Raw genomic sequence first — 20173 nt, 5'->3', positions numbered from 1 at the left:
TGTATGTGAAAACAACCCCTTTAGAGTTTGTTAGCTATGATATAAACCTAGTATTGAGCTTATGAAGGAAAACTTAAGCTACATATATAATAGCAAGAACTCCGTAGGAGTTTGTTAGCTAATACATGTTATAATGTAACCATAAAGCTTAAAATATGATGAAACTTAAAGAAAATATATAATAGCAAAACCCTCTTTTAGAGTTTTGATAGCTAATATACCTATATGATATAAACATAGTACTGCTTTAAGATATGAATAAGCTTAAGTTACATATATAATAGCTAAAACTCTGTAGAGTTTGTTAGCTAATACATGTTATAATATAACCATGTGCTTAGAAATATGATGATACTTAAGCCAAATAGCAAAAACTCTTTAGAGTTTGTTAGCTAATCTACTTATATGATATAAACATAGTACTAAGCTTAAGATATGAATAAGCTTAAGCTACCTATATAATAGCAAAACTCCTTAGAGTTTGTTAGTAAATATATTTTAATAATATGAGTATAGTACTATGCTTAGATTATATAGTAGCTTAAGTTACCTATATAATAGTAAAACTCCGTAGAGTTTGTTAGCTTAATTAACTTAAGCTATGTATAAAATAACCAAAACTCTGTAGAGTTTGTTAGCTAATACATTTATCAATGTAACCATAGTATTACTCTTAAGATATGAATAACTTAAGGTAGGTAATATATATAATAACAAACTCTGTAGAGTTGTTAACTTATATATTGTATGATGTAATAATCATAGTACTGTGATGATAAAAGGAACTTAAGTAAATTATACATGGCATGAAGCTATTTAGTATTGTTATAAGATAAGTAAAATCTGTTAGATTGACTTATCTTCTCCGAGGAACTGTCAGCTGTTGTCTGCGAGGACCATGGGATCGAAGTGGTGTATACCTGAGAGGCGTCCTGGTGGTGATATCTCTCAGATAATGGTTTGCAACCACCATATCGGTTTCAGAAATAAACCCTCCATTATTTCAATCACATTTTGTGTAGAACAATTGTAGAAGTTAGGCTATAATATCATGAGTATTAAAGCTCATGGAGGGTGGAATAGGTCCATCCATGTATGCGTGGTATGACAGTTCTGATCCAAATGGAGATATAGTACATGAGACTTCACTCTGGCGTAAGTTGATGATAGAGGAAATAATCTGTTGCATTTTTTCCTCCTGTTTGGTTTTGGTGGAGATAAATTTACAGTGCTCTTGCTGGCCAACTTGGATAGAATCATCATACGTGTATCATGGGGTCCAAGTATGTCATCCAGGCGTGTTCATAAACCTCACTTGTGAGGTGTTGGAACACTATATTCATATCCCCAGGTTGGGTGAAATTTCCGTTTTATTCTCCAAACAGAAGTTTAGTAGGTTTACTAACCATCTAGTTGTGTTAATGCGGCTGATGAAATTCAGCTGTAGTCTGAAGCGCTGTGGATTTAGATCCCCACTTGTATCTTCGTCTAGGTAATTAGCTCTGCGAAGTCCTTGGACGATGTAGGTGCACAACCAGGTGTGTCTGTCCCTCGTTGAACTTTATGTAAAAATCGCCTGACTGCCGATCCCTCGTCTTAACTTGACAGGGGAGGTCTCTAACTTGAAGAAGGCAGTCTAATCATGAATGTTCAGGTTAACTGGACTGTAATGAGGCTTGCTCGTTCACTGATATATAGTTGTCACTTGTGGCGTAAGTCTTGAACTGTGAATTGAGATCGACCTCTGTGTAGGTCGATTTGTCCCTCTCGGTCCAATCAGAACAAGGCATTTTGATTCTGTATAATACCCGCGGCTGTGATGTCACGGTGTAGCGGGGAAAAAACCCACCTTGAATAAATTCTTGTCGTGCGTTGATATTAGCATAAGCGTTGGGTCTTCACCGTAGCTTCCGAAGTTATCCGAGTGACCACGTGTTTCGAGGGTTAATGGTATTGTCGCTGCGAAACCTCCGGCCTTGAAATATCTGCAGCGCTCTGTAATTTTATGCTGGGTAGGTTATTTTCCTGGTTATTCGTGAAAGTAATTTCAGTTTTGAATATAATTCCGACTTCCATATATATAAGGGTATAAACAACTTGCAAGTTGTGAGCTTGTAGACTGTATACATGAATGTATCGTCATAATTGTAGAATTAACGTTGAACTTGTTGTACATATTTCTTCTCAGAAACTTTGGCGATTAAGAGTTATACTTTCGCTGTAACAAGGCTGCTGTTCAATTTGATATTGAATTGTCTGCAGATATGCGTAATGGTCGCATGTAGATAATCATTATCGTCGTCGGGGATTGTATATTAGCAATTTATCACCGAATAGTTGATTTCTGTGAAGATCTATGAAATGTCGTTGACTAATAATACAGCGGCGTTCTGTGTTGTAAATAGCCTGAGCAATTATCTTGGCGTAGGCTTATAGGCGGCATCTGGCATACAGTTGATAATCAACTTATCGGCGTCTTGAACGAACTGACGAGTAGCTATATATGGCCGAGTGGCTAGTATATGGAAACCTTGGAGGAGACTTCCTCGGTGAGCGCCGGAGACTTCGCGAAGTTCTCGAAGTATCCTTCTAGATCTTCTGGGTGAAGTAGACTTGGAGCCACTTAGCCTTTCAGCGACCATCGCGAAAGGTGTCGAGTCAAAACCCGATTAGTATATATATATATATATAAATATATATATGAGCTTGCTTCGTGAACAGCCTCTGTGTTTAACAGGATGTGGGATCGTGGCGCTTGCCTAAGTAGGGCCGCATGGATCATCTTATCATATTCAGAAGTGGAGTATTCTGAAGTCTGGTGATAAGTGTCTAATTGATCGTTCTAGATCTATTTAGGCCAGCGAACATCACGCCTCGCCATGGATTCAACAGAACCAATATAACGATTGTAGTTCTTATACTTGATATCGATGATCAACTTGTCTATGGGTTGATCTTCGGAGACTTGTGAGGGAAGCGTTGATAGTTTCGTGAAGCTCTTGTATAGTCCCTCGATGTCCTTCTAGATGATGATGATCTGGATTCAGGTGTCCTTCATGCGCATGCCTTAGCGGCTTCCTCTGGCGTCCGGTCGGGGAGGCGGCGATATGACCTTCAGCTTCCGTCGTGATGTCTGATGGTCCGAGTCCACATCTAGGGATGAAACGCATAAGGGTGATGATCTATCCTGCCTCGAAGTCCGCGAAGGCTGTATCTAGGTTCTTTCCGCCTTCGCGAAGGCTGTACATCTAGGTCCTTTCCGCCTTGGCTGAAAGCCTTGAAGGCTGTACATCTAGGTCCTTCGTCAAGGTGGTCCATTGACTTCCTTCAGCGAAGGTGACATCGTCCTGGCTGCTGCTCGTTACGCCGGGGGTGCCTCTGGGGTGCTGTTCACGTTGGAGCCTTAGCGAAAACTTCGGACCCTGCTACCGCAGATATAGTGGTCCTCCATGATGTTCATAATTGTATGGCATCATGTCTTCTGGGATGGTTCTGCGACGAGTCGTCGGTGCTTTATCTGGCGGTGTTAATGGAGGGGTCCACCGGAAAATCGTCCGACATCAGTGTAGAGGCATCAGGCTGCATGGTGATCTCTGCTGATGTCGTTGTAACTAATCACCGGTCGTTTCTTGTGAAATGCGTCGGGGATGATGATCAGCTGATCGCCGTAGAGGTCCAGGTCATCGGCTGGAACAATCTCGGTTGAGAAAGTCCTAGTAGACCGTTGATTTTCCCTCAGAGGTCAGCGCTGCCCTGGGTGTCGCGGCGTCTGCGTTGAGTGTTGGTAATGATGGGACCCTCAGGGCGATCATCAGCATATCTGCGTTGGTACATCAGGCTGCATGCTGATCTGAGCCGACATCGGTCAATCTTTGATGTACATCTGGTATGATGACCCGGCTGATCATCAAACAGGCCCAAACTGCGATAGAGAGCGGTCGGCTGTTGAGATGTGGTAGAAAAACCCTCTAGTCTTCTGCTGCGGCGATGGGATGTCTGGGGAAGCAGGATGCTTCTTGGAGATGGCCGGACTCGTCCCACACCTCTCCACCACTCTAAGCGGAACACCACCACGGGAGGAAGTCGGCCAACAGCAGTAGACTGGCGAGGGGTTCGGTGTATCAGTCATACTAGAGTCTGCATCGCAGCGACCTATCTGCTGTGGCGTGCCAAGCGCCAAAGTAAATATTAATAAAAGGTAGAATTGGATAAATTAGTACGCAACTGCAATGAATATAATAAACATGGCCGTACATCATATTAAAGGCGGATCAGCAGCAGCATAAAAGCGTAATCTGCAATAGTACAGAATTTTCATCAGCGTAATCCACTGAAACAAACCACGGCGTCCCGTGAATAAACTGTAGAAAAGCGACTAAATATCAATATATAATCGTTGAAGGATACTAGCTAAACCTCTATAGATGTCTATCACGAGGGTAACTAACTAAATATATTTCAAAGGATATAGTGTGTCGGGAGACACAGGCGCTCTCACGTCCAGCTCACTGGGCGAAGAAGGAGAGAGTGAGGCACATGGGTAGAGGTGGCGCCCTCGTTCCCGAGCTTGTGGAAAGGAGGTAACTCGTGGTGAATACTAATTAGTGATTTTAAATTGAAGGGAGCTTCAATTAGGGAGATACAAGTGTTCCACTATGTTCGCAAGAAGAAGAAGACAAGCAAAAAGAGCATGAGTCAGGATAAGGAAAAATAATAGGGATCTGAATCCATGATCAGCAGATTCTGACACTACAAAGGTAGACAACTTTTGAGAGAGAATGGAGGCCATCTATATCGTTCAGCCACCTGTGCCCAGTATCATAGGTATAAGCCTAAAAGCAATCTGAGAAATTCTATGAGGATGAATTTTGCAATGTATTTTATACAACTATCGCCAAAAATATTGACAGCTCTTACTATTAATCTTCTGAAGTTTGTGACAGTTTTCATCTGTTGAGTACCGAGATGACTTTGCCTCCTTGGTGGAGCTGAGACGATGTTGCGAGCTTTATTGTACAGGTTGTGTATGTAGCGATGTTGCTCGGTGATGATGTCAGTTGTGGATCTGGCACGGTAGGTGCGAGTGCCAGTCAGGTCGACATCCACGGTCCGACATGACAACACAGGCTGCGCAGGTCGGTATCGGTGTTTACTCTCAATGTCCCCTAGGGGGCGCTTCTGCAAGAGAAGAAGAAAACAAGTTGTAAATGACATTAGTTTCAAGCACCTGCCCTTAAATGTACAATTACCATTTTGTAAATGGAACAATACAAACTTACAATTCGGCAAATAATTCAACAGGTCAGCATTTTTACAATCATTACCATTCTGACTACTAGACTATATCTCTCTTAGTAAAATAATAGCTTTAGATACTATCCTTTCCGACTATGGCATCAAACTTCATTTTCGTAATTTTACTGGGTATGTTTTCACTGAACCAAGGGTAGATGGGGTGAAACATGTGCACAGGTGATTGCTATGTGTGGCTCAGTTTATGAGACAAATACACAAGGTAAATTATCTCTCCATAATACAATGCCTAGAACACACAAAAAATACAACTGAAAAAGTGAAACATCACTTCTAGTGATGGCAAATTTCTAATCCTTACTGACAAAGTCGTTTTTGCTTGTCCATTAACATGAAACAATATGATGTCAATTTTTTACACTCAGAAGAAAGTTTGATGAAAGCGTAACCTTTAAAGAAGTCGACCCCTTTCTACAGAATGCTTTTTCTGGTCCTCAAACTCCAGACTGATCAACAGTTGTAATGTAATAACAATCAATAACTGGGTGGTTAGCAGGATTTCACACATCAATTAAAGATGTAATTTTTTAAGTAAAATTGATATTTTATACTTATCCTGACTCATGATCTTTTGCTTATCTCCCTTTCCCTTTCGAATGGTAGTGGAACACTTGAATCCCTTGAAGTTCCCAAACCAGGGTGTATAAATACACTCACCCACGAGTTACCTCCCTTGCCCTTTCCCGCGCAAACGTGTCTATACTTGTCTCTCCTTATTTCCAGCCCATGCACTTTTATACACATATTTTTACAGAAATGTATACAAAATTGAAATGTCCAAACAGTCCACATATTTTATGAGTGAGTGAGTGAGTTAAGATTTAAAGTCACATCGGCAATATTTCAGCCATATCGTGACTAACATATTTTATGAAACATGCTGAATGTAATATGAGGCATTCACTCATTTTCCTTCCACATATCATTATGACTTGCATATAGCATGTGAGCCAAGTCTCGGGTGTTTCATTCCCGAACTACAACACTGTGTCAGAGCATCGTGAAAATGTTCCCGTACAAATGAGTCAAATTTGCAAGAAAACACTAAATCACAATGCATATATATTTCTTTTGCCTGTTATAACATTGAATGACCTAAGTGGGCAACGTGTAGTTTTTACTGTTGGCCGTGGCCGTAGCAGCTAATCCCACTAAGACAACAGTTTATCTGGCTGGTGAGTTGTCCCGGGACCACTTGACCCTCGTGTCATCCTGTTCAAATCATGACTTCCTGTATCACGGAAGTCTGCTGCATATATACTGCAATGCTACTCCGGTTCAACATTTTTATCACCTCGCACTAATTCCTCCTCCAGTTATATTCGTCTATAAAGTGAGATTCTGATTTTGTCCCTTCTTTTTATCAACTCTGTCAAAGTGCACACTGAAGAAACCAACGACTTTTCCCTGCCGCCGCTTGTTTGAGATTTTTAGACTACAGCGCGAAGAGGCAACAAATGTTATATTTGGGATTACACTTTCTCAGATAAAGTACAGATTCTAGTACTTTTGATGGGTTCAGTCGAATCCCAGATGGGACTCAACCCAACATTGAAAGTACATGCACTAGAAACACCTCACTCACCAATTATCTGGCTATATGATGGCAGTTTGTAAGTAATAGACTGACTGACTGACTGAGTTTTATTTTACGCCGCTTTTAGCAATATTCCAGCAATATCACGGCGGGGGACACCAGAAATGGGCTTCACACGCTGTACCCATGTGGGGATTCGAACCCGGGTCTTCGGCGTGACGAGACAACGCTTTAACCACTAGACTACCCCACCGCCCCGTAAGTAACAGAACCTAAATCAGAAACTCCAGTGACTGACAGCATGAGCATCAATCTACACACTTGGGATACGACGTCCATCAACCAAGTAAGCAAGCCTCATCACCCAATCCTGTTGCTGGCTCTAACAACAAGCATGGGCTGACCTCTACCTTCATGGGTGTACAGTCTTCAACATTATCATTAATCAACATGAAAACATTATTACTGTTGAAAGAAGCTTGCTCCAAATTTGTGATTGTAATAGTCATGAAAATGGATCAAGAGTTTAGTGACGGTTCCCTGAAATGTGATAACTGGAAATATAAAAGTGACATAGTACATGCAGTATGTTCATTTCAACAATTATAGTTGTGTTACACAGGTGTTACAAATAAACATTTTGTGTGAAGCGTGTCAATCATTTTCACACAAGCTGTTTTGGGAGCCAAAAATATTTGAACTCAGCAGACTCTCTCCCTGACAGATATTCTGGAATTGTTGTGAAGACAAAAAACTGACCAAGAGCTAACATAGCACCACATACTTGTGGAAGGTCATAGGCAAGCCTGTCCATGGCCCCACAAATCTCTGAGTGCTGTGCCAGTTAGGCAACACAAAGCTATGATCATGGTTCAAATCCTGGTTGCCCATATTAGGTTTCCAGGTTTTTCAACACCATAACCTTGCTTGTGTTTTTCACCAGTGTGGTAACTTACCTGCGTCAACTCGACCTTCCACCTACGTCAAGATTACATGCACAATCACAATGTAAAGGAAATAATGGTAAAACCAGTACCAGCCAACTCACTCACTCACTCACTCTATAAACTCGGTCATTTGCTAATCTGATACACAGCCACATACCCATCTTCTGCTCATTTTGGGTTCCAAGTCCACGTACGGCAACTACAGTCAACAGTCGGCATTACACGCAATATGCAGTGCCTCAGAAACTGAACCTTACGTTGCCTTTAATTATTAGCTGCCAGGGCTCACGCTTTTTGAATAAAAGTCTTTGTACGTTTTCACTAGAACCCAAGTCAATACTGATTCTACTTGTCCACACTCAATGGCCTGATTCCACAATGGCCTGTATCATTTAGTGACAGCTCACCTCAACACCTCTGCATTCATAATGACACCTATATACATATACGGGCTTAAATCCCCCATGTCTGGCCATGTACAATGATACCTACATCAATGGCAGGTGATCGGGGATTTGAGTAGCCAGGCCTGTTCATGCCAATAAACAGCCTGTAACTTTTGTCCCTGAATGAATGTAGACAATATCAACTGGTGGAAGCTTATCCTTTATGGCTGAATGATCTAAAAATGTAGTGTGGTTCTCACTTTGAAATTCTCTCTAATCTACTAGCCCCAGACTTGTAAACAGTGGCGAGGACAAGTCAGTGATTGTAGTCTTCAATGAACAGCAGGGCGGGGTCTGGGGGTGCACACCCCTCTTTCTCCCGATTTTCTTTTCCCCTGAGGAGCATTTCCCCCCTAATCTTTGGATTTCATGATTTATGCGCACCCACTCCCCCACCCCACCTTCTCCAACATCCTGGATCAGCCCCTGATCAGTAGTTTTTGAGGTCTATAATGCTGAAGCTATTCCCAACACTTCCAATTCTTCTACAAACTGGAACTGAATAAAAATGTCAGAAGTAAACGTATTTGTCCTACTCAAGGATTATTAGCTAACACCTCTGAGGTAATCAGGTTTCTACTAGTCCAGCAGGACTTCTCTTAAAAAAAACTGTAGTACAATATTTGCATGACGTCAAACTGTAATGACGTCACTGCCTTGGTAACCGACGTCAGGATGCATGTCAGTTGTCATCGCCTCGTACAGCCTCCTACAGTAAACTCCATAGCACCCCCGTTTCTTGGTTTGCAGTTGCTTCATTCGGCTAACTTCACTGGTGGAAATATTGCGTTTATGTTTTTCGACGGATATAATGTAACAGTTCGACTCACAATTAAACAGCGACACGGTAACGTTCGCAATGTTTACATTCCCGCAATGCATTTAAGTTGTAGAATGAATGAATTCACGTGTTTGTTATGAATGAAAAAATAGTTACGTCAGTATGTGACCTAATTGAGAGGTCATCGGTTATCCAATCAAATCGTTAGAATCTCAGGTCAAGTCGTTACGACACAGGTCAACGCGATACTACACTCATGTGACAATCCAGTGATCAACATCATGACCATTGATCTACGCAAATTGAGATACAATGACACGTGTCATCCAAGTCTGACCACCCAATCCCATTAGTCGCCTCTTACGGCAAGCTGGGGTTGCAGTAGACCACTGTTCTTACCCGGATCTTCACAAGCACAACACTACACAAGACTTTTTGAGCCATGTTTCATGATACCTGAAGTAAGCCACAAGTTCCTTTGACAAGTTCCTTTGATATTAAATGTATTGTATCGACATGCTGATCCAGTTTAACAGTGACCGTGTATCTGCATCTCTTAAGATATATTTGGGTTAAATGACACCAATTCTGAAAGGGTATGACGATGAAATGAAAAACACTGGAAACACAGACAATAAAATGTTGTTCTACACATAAAAAAACATTCTCAGCACTACAGACAGGAAACAGACTATCAGGAATGGGTTTCAGTACCACAGCAGGCTCATGTTTGTCCTGATGGGAGTTTCTGTGTAAAACTCAACGAGGTCTTGAGTAGGACCAGAAACTTGGAAATCAAGGTGGACCACACACTGCACCAGTGAGGATTGGGCATTCTGCATTACATTACATATGCTTTGTTGTTATAGATCCCTGACAATGGAGTTAGAGCAGAGAATGAAAATCTCAAATGAGTGTCTTCCATGATAAAAATATGAAGAGGTTGATAACAGTTTTAATTTGAATATTAACTGGGTTTGATGTGGATATTTTTACTTTTAGCAACATCTCTTGATATATTTGAGCAAAGAGTGAGTGAGTGAGTGAGTGAGTGAGTGAGTCTAGAGCTTTTAGCAATATTCCAGCAACATCACAGCTGGGGACATCAGAAATGGGCTTCACACATTGTACCCATGTGGGGGGAATCAAACCCGGGTCTTTAACCACTAGGCTACCCACTGCCCTTGAGCAAAGACTGACTGACTGACTGAGTTTGGTTTTACGCCGCTTTTAGCAATATTCCAGCAACATCACGGCAGGGGACACCAGAAATGGGCTTAGCACATTGTACCCATGTGGGGATTCGAACCCGGTTCTTCGGGGTGACGAGCCAACGCTTTAACCATTAGGCTACCCCATCGCCCCCCTTGAGCAAAGAAGATGCAAGGGTGACATGCTATACGAATCATCCAAAATCATTCTTTCAACTTTGTAAGTGTTTGAAGAGAAGTAACCAATATCTTGAGTCAAGAAAATTACAGCTGACAAAAGCCTCAGTAGAAGAGAGATCAATGATGTCATTTAATTGTGACATCATGAAAGCAGAAGACATCACAATGGTCTGCAGAGTGTTGTGATAAAGAAATATTTCAGGATATATTCGTGGATATTCACCAAGGAGATCTCACCCAAACAATATTTCCTGTGGAATAATAAAATAGCTTCATCAGAATAAACAAAAAGCATGATGAGATGAAATATTGTTTTAAGTACATTTCCAATGCACAAGGACCAAGAACCTGACCTAACTGTGGCCATATGCCCGTAGATGGATTTAGATTAAATTGATAAGGGTTATAATTAGTACAGCACTCATTAAGGTAAAAATACCTCACTTAAAGAGATAGGGACCTGATACAATGGTGAGTGAGTGAGTGAGTGAGTTTAGTTTTACACCACTTTTAGCAATATTCCAGCAACACTACAGGGGATGCCAGAGTAGGCTTCATACATTGTACCCATGTGGGGAATCGAACTCGGGTCTTCAGTATGATGAGTGAATGCTTTAACCACTAGGCTACCCCACCGCCGATACAAGGCAATATTCATCAAGATCAGCAGACAAAATGAATAGTCAAGGGACATTATGTTCAGTAACAGCCAACACAAGCTGTAGTTCATTGAAGTCTGAGTCTAATTAAATTTCAACAAGTCTTCTCAGATCAGCTCACACACGTCCATAAACCGAGGGTAAAATCTACTGAAAATATCGCCAAAATGCAGTTATGGCTTGTAAATTAAACATTTTTGGCATAGACTTTAAGTTGACATGACTGAGTCACAAATGATTTGATTAGAGTGTCTTACATGCAATACCTGTCCTTATTGAATCCTTGAAATACACCAGATACTGTTTCCGTTAAAGTCAGCAGAAGTATGTAACCTATCTGGCTCAGTCTTCGTACAGTGTTCTATACCTGCATGCAAACACAACAGTGTCCTCAACTTTATACCGGCCTCCTCACAACTAACCATGTTTCTGTCAGCACCCCACGCTGACAGGTGCCCCCTACCCCCTGGGTCTGCTCCTCACAACACTGGGTAACCCTACTCATCTGGTAATCTCACACTGCAGATATGGCCAATTGCCTCCATTCACCTCGTATCACACTCCCAGAAACACACAGTTAAGAGAATATGCGTCCTGTTCAATCTCGTCTGGCAGGCCTGCCACGGAATATACAATATTTATACAACTCACAAAAGCTATTGTAATGACATGTGGATATTCTTGGATTTCAATGTCTTTAATGTGAATCAGTTAAATAGTTTGTCAACATGGGAAAGGTGTGGGTATTGCTGGGGTATTTTGTTGGGCTGATACCAGATAATACCAGGTATTATCAGCTATCTCTCAATGAGTCTCGATGGCTGGCGGAAACAGATAATTGTTAACTCTTAGTTGTCATGGTTACATCACAGATACGATACAGATTATCTGCTGAAGTATTACCTATATCAATGCTACCAACATTAAATCCTTGTCTAATTTTTAAATATTTAATTTTATCTCACTATGAGAGCACACTATCTCACATTTCCATATTTATCCAAACGCTCTTACTGGCTTCAAGTGTTAACTCTTTTCTTCTGCTTGATAAAACACATAACACATGATAATCACATGACATTTCTGTGTGTGTGTATATATATATATATACATATATGCCTCCTAATTTTGTGAGAATCAAATCCTAATACATACTGTGGCCTAGTTCATATGGGCCACATTTTATGAGTGATTGAGTGACTGACTGACAGACTGAGTTTGGTTTGACGCCGCTGTTAGCAATATTCCAGCAACATCACGGCGGGGGACACCAGAAATGGGCTTCACACATTGTACCAATGTGGGGATTCTAACCCGGGTCTTCGGCGTGACGAGCCAACACTTTAACCACTAGGCTACCCCACCGCCCCGAGTGAGTGAGTGAGTGAGTGAGTGAGTGAGTGAGTGAGTGAGTGAGTGAGTGAGTGAGTGAGTGAGTGAGTGAGTGAGTGAGTGAGTGAGTGAGTGAGTGAGTGAGTGAGTGAGTGAGTGAGTGAGTGAGTGATAGGTACACTTTATGATGGTTCTACATCACTTTTGGCAAAATTCCAGCAATAGCATTGCGGAGAACACTCGAAATTGGCTTCTTACAATCTCCCCAAGAGATAGAAATCCAAACCAGGTCATCAATGTATTCAGGTTTTATAGTGCTTGTCCCCTGGGATACCATGCTGCAGTTTACCATGGCTGCCCCACTCAGACACAGTGTACTGACTCTCAGCCAAACAGTCCTTGTTTTATCTCCAAAATGCTGTGAACCAGGCAGGTCACCCATATAGGGAAATGAACCCAACCTCTGGCTTGATGAGTGAACAACAACAGAGAATGACAGAATAGTTTGAACAAGCAAATAATACCCAGGAACTGAGAATGAAACAGTAGTTCATTATCAAAACTACCAAAGTGAGATACACTTAACATGTGTCAACATTTGGATTATGTCTATACAAAAGTTAAATGATAAACACAAATGATAAGTGATGAGTTACACTCTATGGGAAATATTTGAGAATTTTAACCAAACAGTGAGTGAGTGAGTGAGTGAGTGAGTGAGTGAGTGAGTGAGTGAGTGAGTGAGTGAGTGAGTGAGTGAGTGAGTGAGTGAGTGAGTGAGTGAGTGAGTGAGTGAGTGAGTGAGTGAGTGAGTGAGTGAGTGAGTGAGTGAGTGAGTGAGTGAGTGAGTGAGTGAGTGAGTATGGCTTTACACCACTTTTAGCAATAATCCAGCAACATCATGGCAGGGGAATACCAGAAATGGGCTTCACACGTACCCATGTGGGGAATTGAACCCTCGTCTTCAGTGTGACGAATGGATGCTTTAACCATTAGGCTACCCCACTGCCCCTTTAATTAACCAGGGTGCCTTTGTACAAAACAACCATAGTGCTACGTCTGTTGCAAGTCTATGTTAAGTTAGATTGGAGTTACGATCACCCTAGGGCTTGGATCGCATTGTACATCAGCACCCAGGTTTTCGTACAATTATCATGAATAATTTAGATGTTGCTGCATAGTGTTACACAGGAATGTTTAGATAGCTGATATGGACATAAAAATCATAAAAGAGAAATGTCAGTATAAACCATGAATAAATCAGTTGTTGCTGCCTAGTGTTACATAGGAAGTCTAGATTGGTGAAATAGACTTACAAATCATAAAACAGAAATGTCAGTATAAACCATGAATAAATCAGTTGTTGCTGCCTAGTGTTACATAGGGAAGTCTAGATTGGTGAAATAGACTTACAAATCATAAAACAGAAATGTCAGTATAAACCATGAATAAATCAGTTGTTGCTGCCTAGTGTTACATAGGGAAGTCTAGATTGGTGAAATAGACTTATAAATCATAAAACAGAAATGTCAGTATAAACCATGAATAGTTCAGTTGTTGCTGCCTAGTGTTACATAGGGAAGTCTAGATTGGTGAAATAGACTTACAAATCATAAGAGATATGAACACATAAACAGCATAGGTGAAAAGATTATCATAGTAAGAGATTACACAGATGCAAATGTTAGTCTATTTGTGTAAGGGAGTCAAATTGAATTTGAGATGTCATTTGCTAACAGTGGAGGCTGAGATAGGCTGGGGTAACAGATATCTCTGTGGGCTTCCCCTCAGGGGAGTTGTGGAATGATGCTATTGTGTTCCGGTTCCCGGTTCCCGATGCCAGAGCTGTCAGTATTCAGTGTCTACACAGCTACACAAACCAAGACACACCTTCACCAGGAAACTGGCATGTTGCCATAGTAATAGAGATCTTCAGGCACCAATTTATTGGTTTGGGTGGAGGTAACAAACCTTGCAATGAATACTTTTTTCTGTGTTTACGTCTGGAGAAGACTTTGGCGCTACCAAAGTGTTAATATCTTGAAACGGCATAAATAGTTACAAGGTTTTTGTTTCAGGTAAACCCAAAGATGTGGTTAAACTGTTGGATGTAAACTTTAGTTAGGGTTTGAAAGTGTATGAATGCTGACACACAGGTATGTATGTCTGTATATGCATAATTGATATAATCGGTTGTGATCAAAATAAACATACTTTTCCTTGAAGTCTGAGTAATCTTTCTTTATTTTAAAATAATTTTTAATAAACAACTGAAACATGTATTTTTCCTGTTTTATTTCCAACTTTTCTTTAAATTTAATGTAAAAATATTATTTACATGTGCATGGCATGGTGTTCAAGGCATTTGAAACAATCTCCTGAAATGAAAACCATACGTTCCACCATTAAGGTTCAACTCTTGAATGGGGAAAATAACAAGGCTGCAAAAACTTGATAAACATGAAAAACATTATTGTATTGTAGTCATGGGCTGATGGCCTACACTATTTCCACAATAAATAATTGAAAGAATTGATAAAGATGCAAGGGAAAGTCTAATAGAAACAAAAACGAAGTGAAAGAACCCAATTGTTCCACTTTACATTGGACAGATTGGCTACAGTAATGTGAAAGAATCAGTGTCCTTTAACTTCTCTTTAGAAACATATATATATATATCATAGTGTGCCCAGGGAAATATAATCCATCCCTTCCTCAGCTAGCACATGGAAGAGATTGAGGAGTGTCTATGATAAATATCTCATTGTCACCTCTCGGTGCATAAATCAAGGAGACTCAGGGAGGCAATGATCTCCAGTTCTGTACATGTCCTGACAATGCGAGACAGATGAAGAACTTGACCCACTGGCATTCCATCTTACCTGGGACTGTTTCTGTAGCACGTTGTGTGCATGCCAGTCAGCGTAATCAAACGCCATCAAGCACCGAGTCGTCATGATGAAGCTGACACGCTGTCACAGACGCTGCTGCTCAAGTACGAGAGGTCGGGCAGCGCATCGCTCACATCACACACGAGCCTGAAAGAAAAAGACGGCATTAATAAAACATGGGTGATGTGTACGCCTGGCTAGACTGTGTTCGTGTTGCGGGATGTTTTCAGTGCACATGTCCTTGATACTATAATATTACATAAACATCCTCACTTCGGATGTTATAATGGAATTACAAATGCTGCTTTTGATGCGCAAAACTGCTTCACTTCAGAGATACTATTAGCATAATTAGCTGAAGAATATTGATTACAAGTTCCATCAGAACAAAAAGATAGATAATAATTTGTGTAAATATTTGGTAAAGTGAATTTATAACATATGTCTATGATGATGCTCAATTATTGCCACATTTAATGCCGTTAATTTACCTTAAGGAGAAAACAAACTTGATTAACCATATCCTTTCATGTAATGAAAATAATACACTAAAAGAATTAATTTATCCCACATCTTTTCACTGGCATTATAATATACAATGTAGTGTCAATGGCACAATGTACGCTCATCAGTGGAACATTCCAATAAGAGAACAGGTTTGTACATAAAAATATGTTTAAAATTATGCTTAGATCTGATTTTGTACATGACATGCAGGGGGAGTCACTTATTTTGTACATGTTACGGGGACGGGGGGTGTCACTCACATTGTACATGCTTCTCCATGAACATCATCATCAACCCCCATAGCCATAAATTATAAACAGTCCCCTAGTGATATCACCTATATGTTTCACTATTTTTCCAAACTACCTTTCAGGGAAATCCGTGATAACATTAATTAACATGTGTGTGCCAGATAGCTGGGAACCAAACTCTTTGACCATGTTGACCCACCAATAATGAAACTTCAACATAACAAAGTTGACTTCATCCACTTATCTGAAGCTTGAGTCTTATAAAAGTCTGTTTGGTCTAGTAACAAAAGTCCATTTACATCACTATAACCTTCTTGGATTGGCATTTTAGAAGTTGAGGAGATGAAGAATGAGGACAATTTTCTTTACGGATATTCTTTGTTCTGTATAGGCGACGTTTCGACATTCATTCTAATGACAACGCTTGACAACGACAATAGAATCTATGTTGAAACGTCACCTATACAGAACAAAGAAGTTGTATATCCCTAAAAAAAATTGTCTACATTCTTCATCACTAAAATCTACTGAAAACTATATATATTCACACTAGTTATCTCAGAAGTGTTCGTCACAGATTGATTGAATTTTCGGATGCTGACTAGATAGGTTCGGGTCCTTCATTTCAAGATAACATCCCAAAATCTATGAATTGGTAATTGGTAATTGATTTATTCAATAAAGGGGCCACAGGCCCATTATACAGTTAAATGAGTCATATCATGAAAGTGGAAAATCTGGAGCGCCATAGCACTGTACAAGATACATCAATAAACATACACTTAATGGGTTGTAAAGTTTTGTTAAGGTAATTGTTACGTTGTTTGAATGCAAGCAACAAAAACTTCGCTAAACGATTTAAAATACCTGAATCGTGTGATGTGCAAAGTAATACCAGTTTATCATAAGAAGGTTGAGTACAATAGAACTCAGGCAAAATTGTATGTCTGAGATTCTAGTAAAAAGGACATTCCAAACACATGTGATATTCTGTCTCAATTACAGGTATAACACAAAATGGACATAATCTAGAATTTCTTGTCAGACAATATTTTCTTCCAGACTCTATCATTAACTGATGGCCTGAACAGCGAAATATACTAAGAGCCTTACGATAAGCTGGTACATCCAGACAAGTTAAATACACCTCTCTCTCAAAAGAAAGTTTAATGTCACAATATAAATTCAGTTTAGGATAAGAATGAATACGTGTAAACCAAGTTTGTGTATCTATATCAATACATCTATTTCTAAAGGTTCCTATAAAAGATGAAAGGTCTAAGTCTAGTTGGTTTTTCCATACATATCCAAAACCATACTTGTCTAATAGCTGTTTTACTTGTAACGCCCAACAAGGTATTCCAATTTCTGCTAGTCTATATTGATAAAGATAAGCATTTGATAAAATTATATTGTCATTCTGTTGAGTCAACCATATCCAAAAACTGATAATTCTTACAAATTGATTTACTTTCACTGAATAACGACCTAATTCACCACGAGCTAAAATATTTGGAACACCTCTTGGAAGATGCAATATTTACTTTAAGAATTTATCATGTACATTAAGAATATCTTGAGAAGGATGGAAACCCCAAATTTCCGTAGCATACATCAATATAGGTAATATCATCACATCGAACAGTTTTAATAGCACATCTTAAATGGCAAATTAGTAAACATATGGATTCCACTTTTTAAAGAAAACAAAGTTTTCAAAGCTTGCTGCGACAAAATCTTTTGGGTTACAAACCAGCTTCCAGATGATTACAAATGAATACCAAGATATTTATAAGTGGGTACAATGTCAAGAGGTGAACCATCTAAACTGAAACGTTCATATTTGCGAAGTCGTCCGGCCTTCCTGAACACAATTATCTTACTTTTGTCAGTGTTTATTTTAAGTTTCCATCTATTACAATATAAAAGTAGTTTATCTAGACGTTTCTGTAACCCGTTGACAGTCATATCGAATAGAGCGATATCATCCGCAAAAAGCAAAATAAACAACTCTATGACACCTAAGTTGACACATCGCTGACCATCTGAACCCATGAAATCGACAATATCGTTAATAAAAAAAGAAAACAGAAAGGGAGACAACTGGCAGCCTTGGCGAACACCTGATGAACACTCAAAGAATGGAGTACTAGTATACCCATCATTAAGAGAAATACAAGCTTTGACATCTTCATACATATTCTTTAGAATCCTAAATATTCTACCTTTAACGTTCCCTGTCCAAAGTTTGAACAAGAGGCTATCTCGACACACCGAGTCGAATGCTGACTTTAAGTCTATAAATGCACAGTAAAAACGGGATTTGTGTAATAAAAGATATTTTTCAATCAAGACATTTATAATATATATGTTATCACTTGTACGAAAACCCTTCCGAAATCCAGCTTGTTCAGGTGATAGGAACTGTTCTTCCGATGCCCAATCATTTAACCTTCTACACAATATTTTGGAAAAAATCTTACCAGAAACCTCTAATAGAGATATAGGTCTGTAGTTAGTAGGATCCGCTGCACTACCCTTTTTGTAAACTGGAATAATTACTCCCAAAGTCCATTCTTTCGGGTAAAATCTAGGTTATTGTATACATTAATCGTTTCATGTATAAGACGATCAGTTAATGTCTTTACAAAGTTCTCTACATAATCATAAAAATCCTCCTCATCAGGTGTTTGATATGTACTACTAAACAGAGTTTTAAAATGAGTGGTCCATACTTGAGTCTCAATTGTGGTGTTCAAACGTGGGCGTTTGTTTCTGACAATATTCCAAAAACTTCGCATGTTCTTATTTAAGATGGCACTCGATAGTTTATGGCTAAATGCATCAAACGATTGTGTCGCTTTAATTGCACATAATTGTTTAGTATGAATAGTATGATCACAAGTTCGAATCCATCAACTCCATCCCTCTGGGTTGGTCCCCACCCCTTAAAACACCATCACTCTTCCTCTTAAACCAAGCGGGCATGCTATGTTACAACTGAGTGAGTGAGTGAGTGAGTTAGTGAGTGAGTGAGTGTGTGAGCGATTTCAGTTTTACACCACACTCAGCAATATTCCAGCTATATAGCGGGGGTCTGTAAATAATCGAGTCTGGACCAAACAATCCAGTGATCAACAGCATGAACATTGATTTATGCAATTGGGATACGATGTGTCAACCAAGCCAGCGAGCCTGACCACCCGATCCCGTTAGACGCCTGTTACGACAAGCATGGGCTACTGAAGATCAATTCTTACAACTCAAATAGTGTTCAAAATAGTGAAGAACAAATGTCAAGTTAGCAAAACAGATATGGAACACAACAGGCCATCAACTCAGCCATTGTTATTTCTATGAAGGCTATTGCAGGTTATTTCTGTGCATTTATAATCCCACAAACGTGTCTCTCAAGTTTAATCACTTTATTCTAACACTGCAAGTTTTTCTCCAGTCATAGCGACACAGGTGTTGTTGTAATACAGGTATTACTAGATTATCAGCACACCCCGCAATTTACCCTGCCTGTCTGAAACATAATATTCTTGTTGAACAGGACTACTTCCACATACATACATATGCCTGGTAGTTGTGGATCCACTTCCACAGCTTACTGACCCAGCTATGGATTAGTCTAGCAGTTGCTGAACTTCATATATAATTCATGTTAATCACCTTAAGGAAAGGCCTCACCATAGAAACGTGTATATTCTTCTGACCTATCCTGGACCTCTCTTCCTCTGCAGGTCTTGTCATTTATCATGTTTCCACACAAACTATCAAATATATCAAGTCACTGATGGAAATCCTAGCGCCATGGTTCATCAACTCCTAGGTTACGGTTCCTGGCAGTCAGGCTGTGATCGAGTAATTGGTTCACAAACAAAACCCTCTGACATCAGAGTTGTGATCAGCTTATGATATGAATGACTAATACTTGGTGGTATTTGTGCTCAAGGAACAGCAATAACAAACACTGTCTCAGCTGGGTGCCTCCACCTGGAGAATTCTGTATGTCGATCCGAAGTCCTTTGAAATTCATAGTTAAAGTATATGCATGCCATCATGAGAAAGAATAACATGAGAGCATTTCATCATGGAAGTTTCAAGAAGCTGAT

The 20173-nt window shown here is 39.8% G+C and overlaps 1 protein-coding gene across 1 annotated transcript in view; it reads right to left on the bottom strand.

The window, feature by feature from the left end:
- LOC124265888 overlaps positions 1-20173 on the bottom strand; it is a 33441-nt gene that overhangs the window by 8201 nt on the left and 5067 nt on the right. Inside the window, 3 exon segments of the mRNA XM_046700741.1 lie at positions 4918-4972; positions 4975-5178; positions 15289-15444. Of these exon segments, the coding sequence (XP_046556697.1) occupies positions 4918-4972; positions 4975-5178; positions 15289-15363 (334 nt within the window). The 5' untranslated portion in view covers positions 15364-15444.

The sequence above is a fragment of the Haliotis rubra genome, unplaced genomic scaffold, assembly GCF_003918875.1.
Source record: "Haliotis rubra isolate DU_JTF1 unplaced genomic scaffold, ASM391887v1 Scf10, whole genome shotgun sequence".
Classification (NCBI taxonomy): Eukaryota; Metazoa; Mollusca; class Gastropoda; order Lepetellida; family Haliotidae; genus Haliotis; species Haliotis rubra.
The sequence above is the reverse complement of the archived record's forward strand: the minus strand, read 5'-3'. Positions and strand labels throughout refer to the sequence as shown.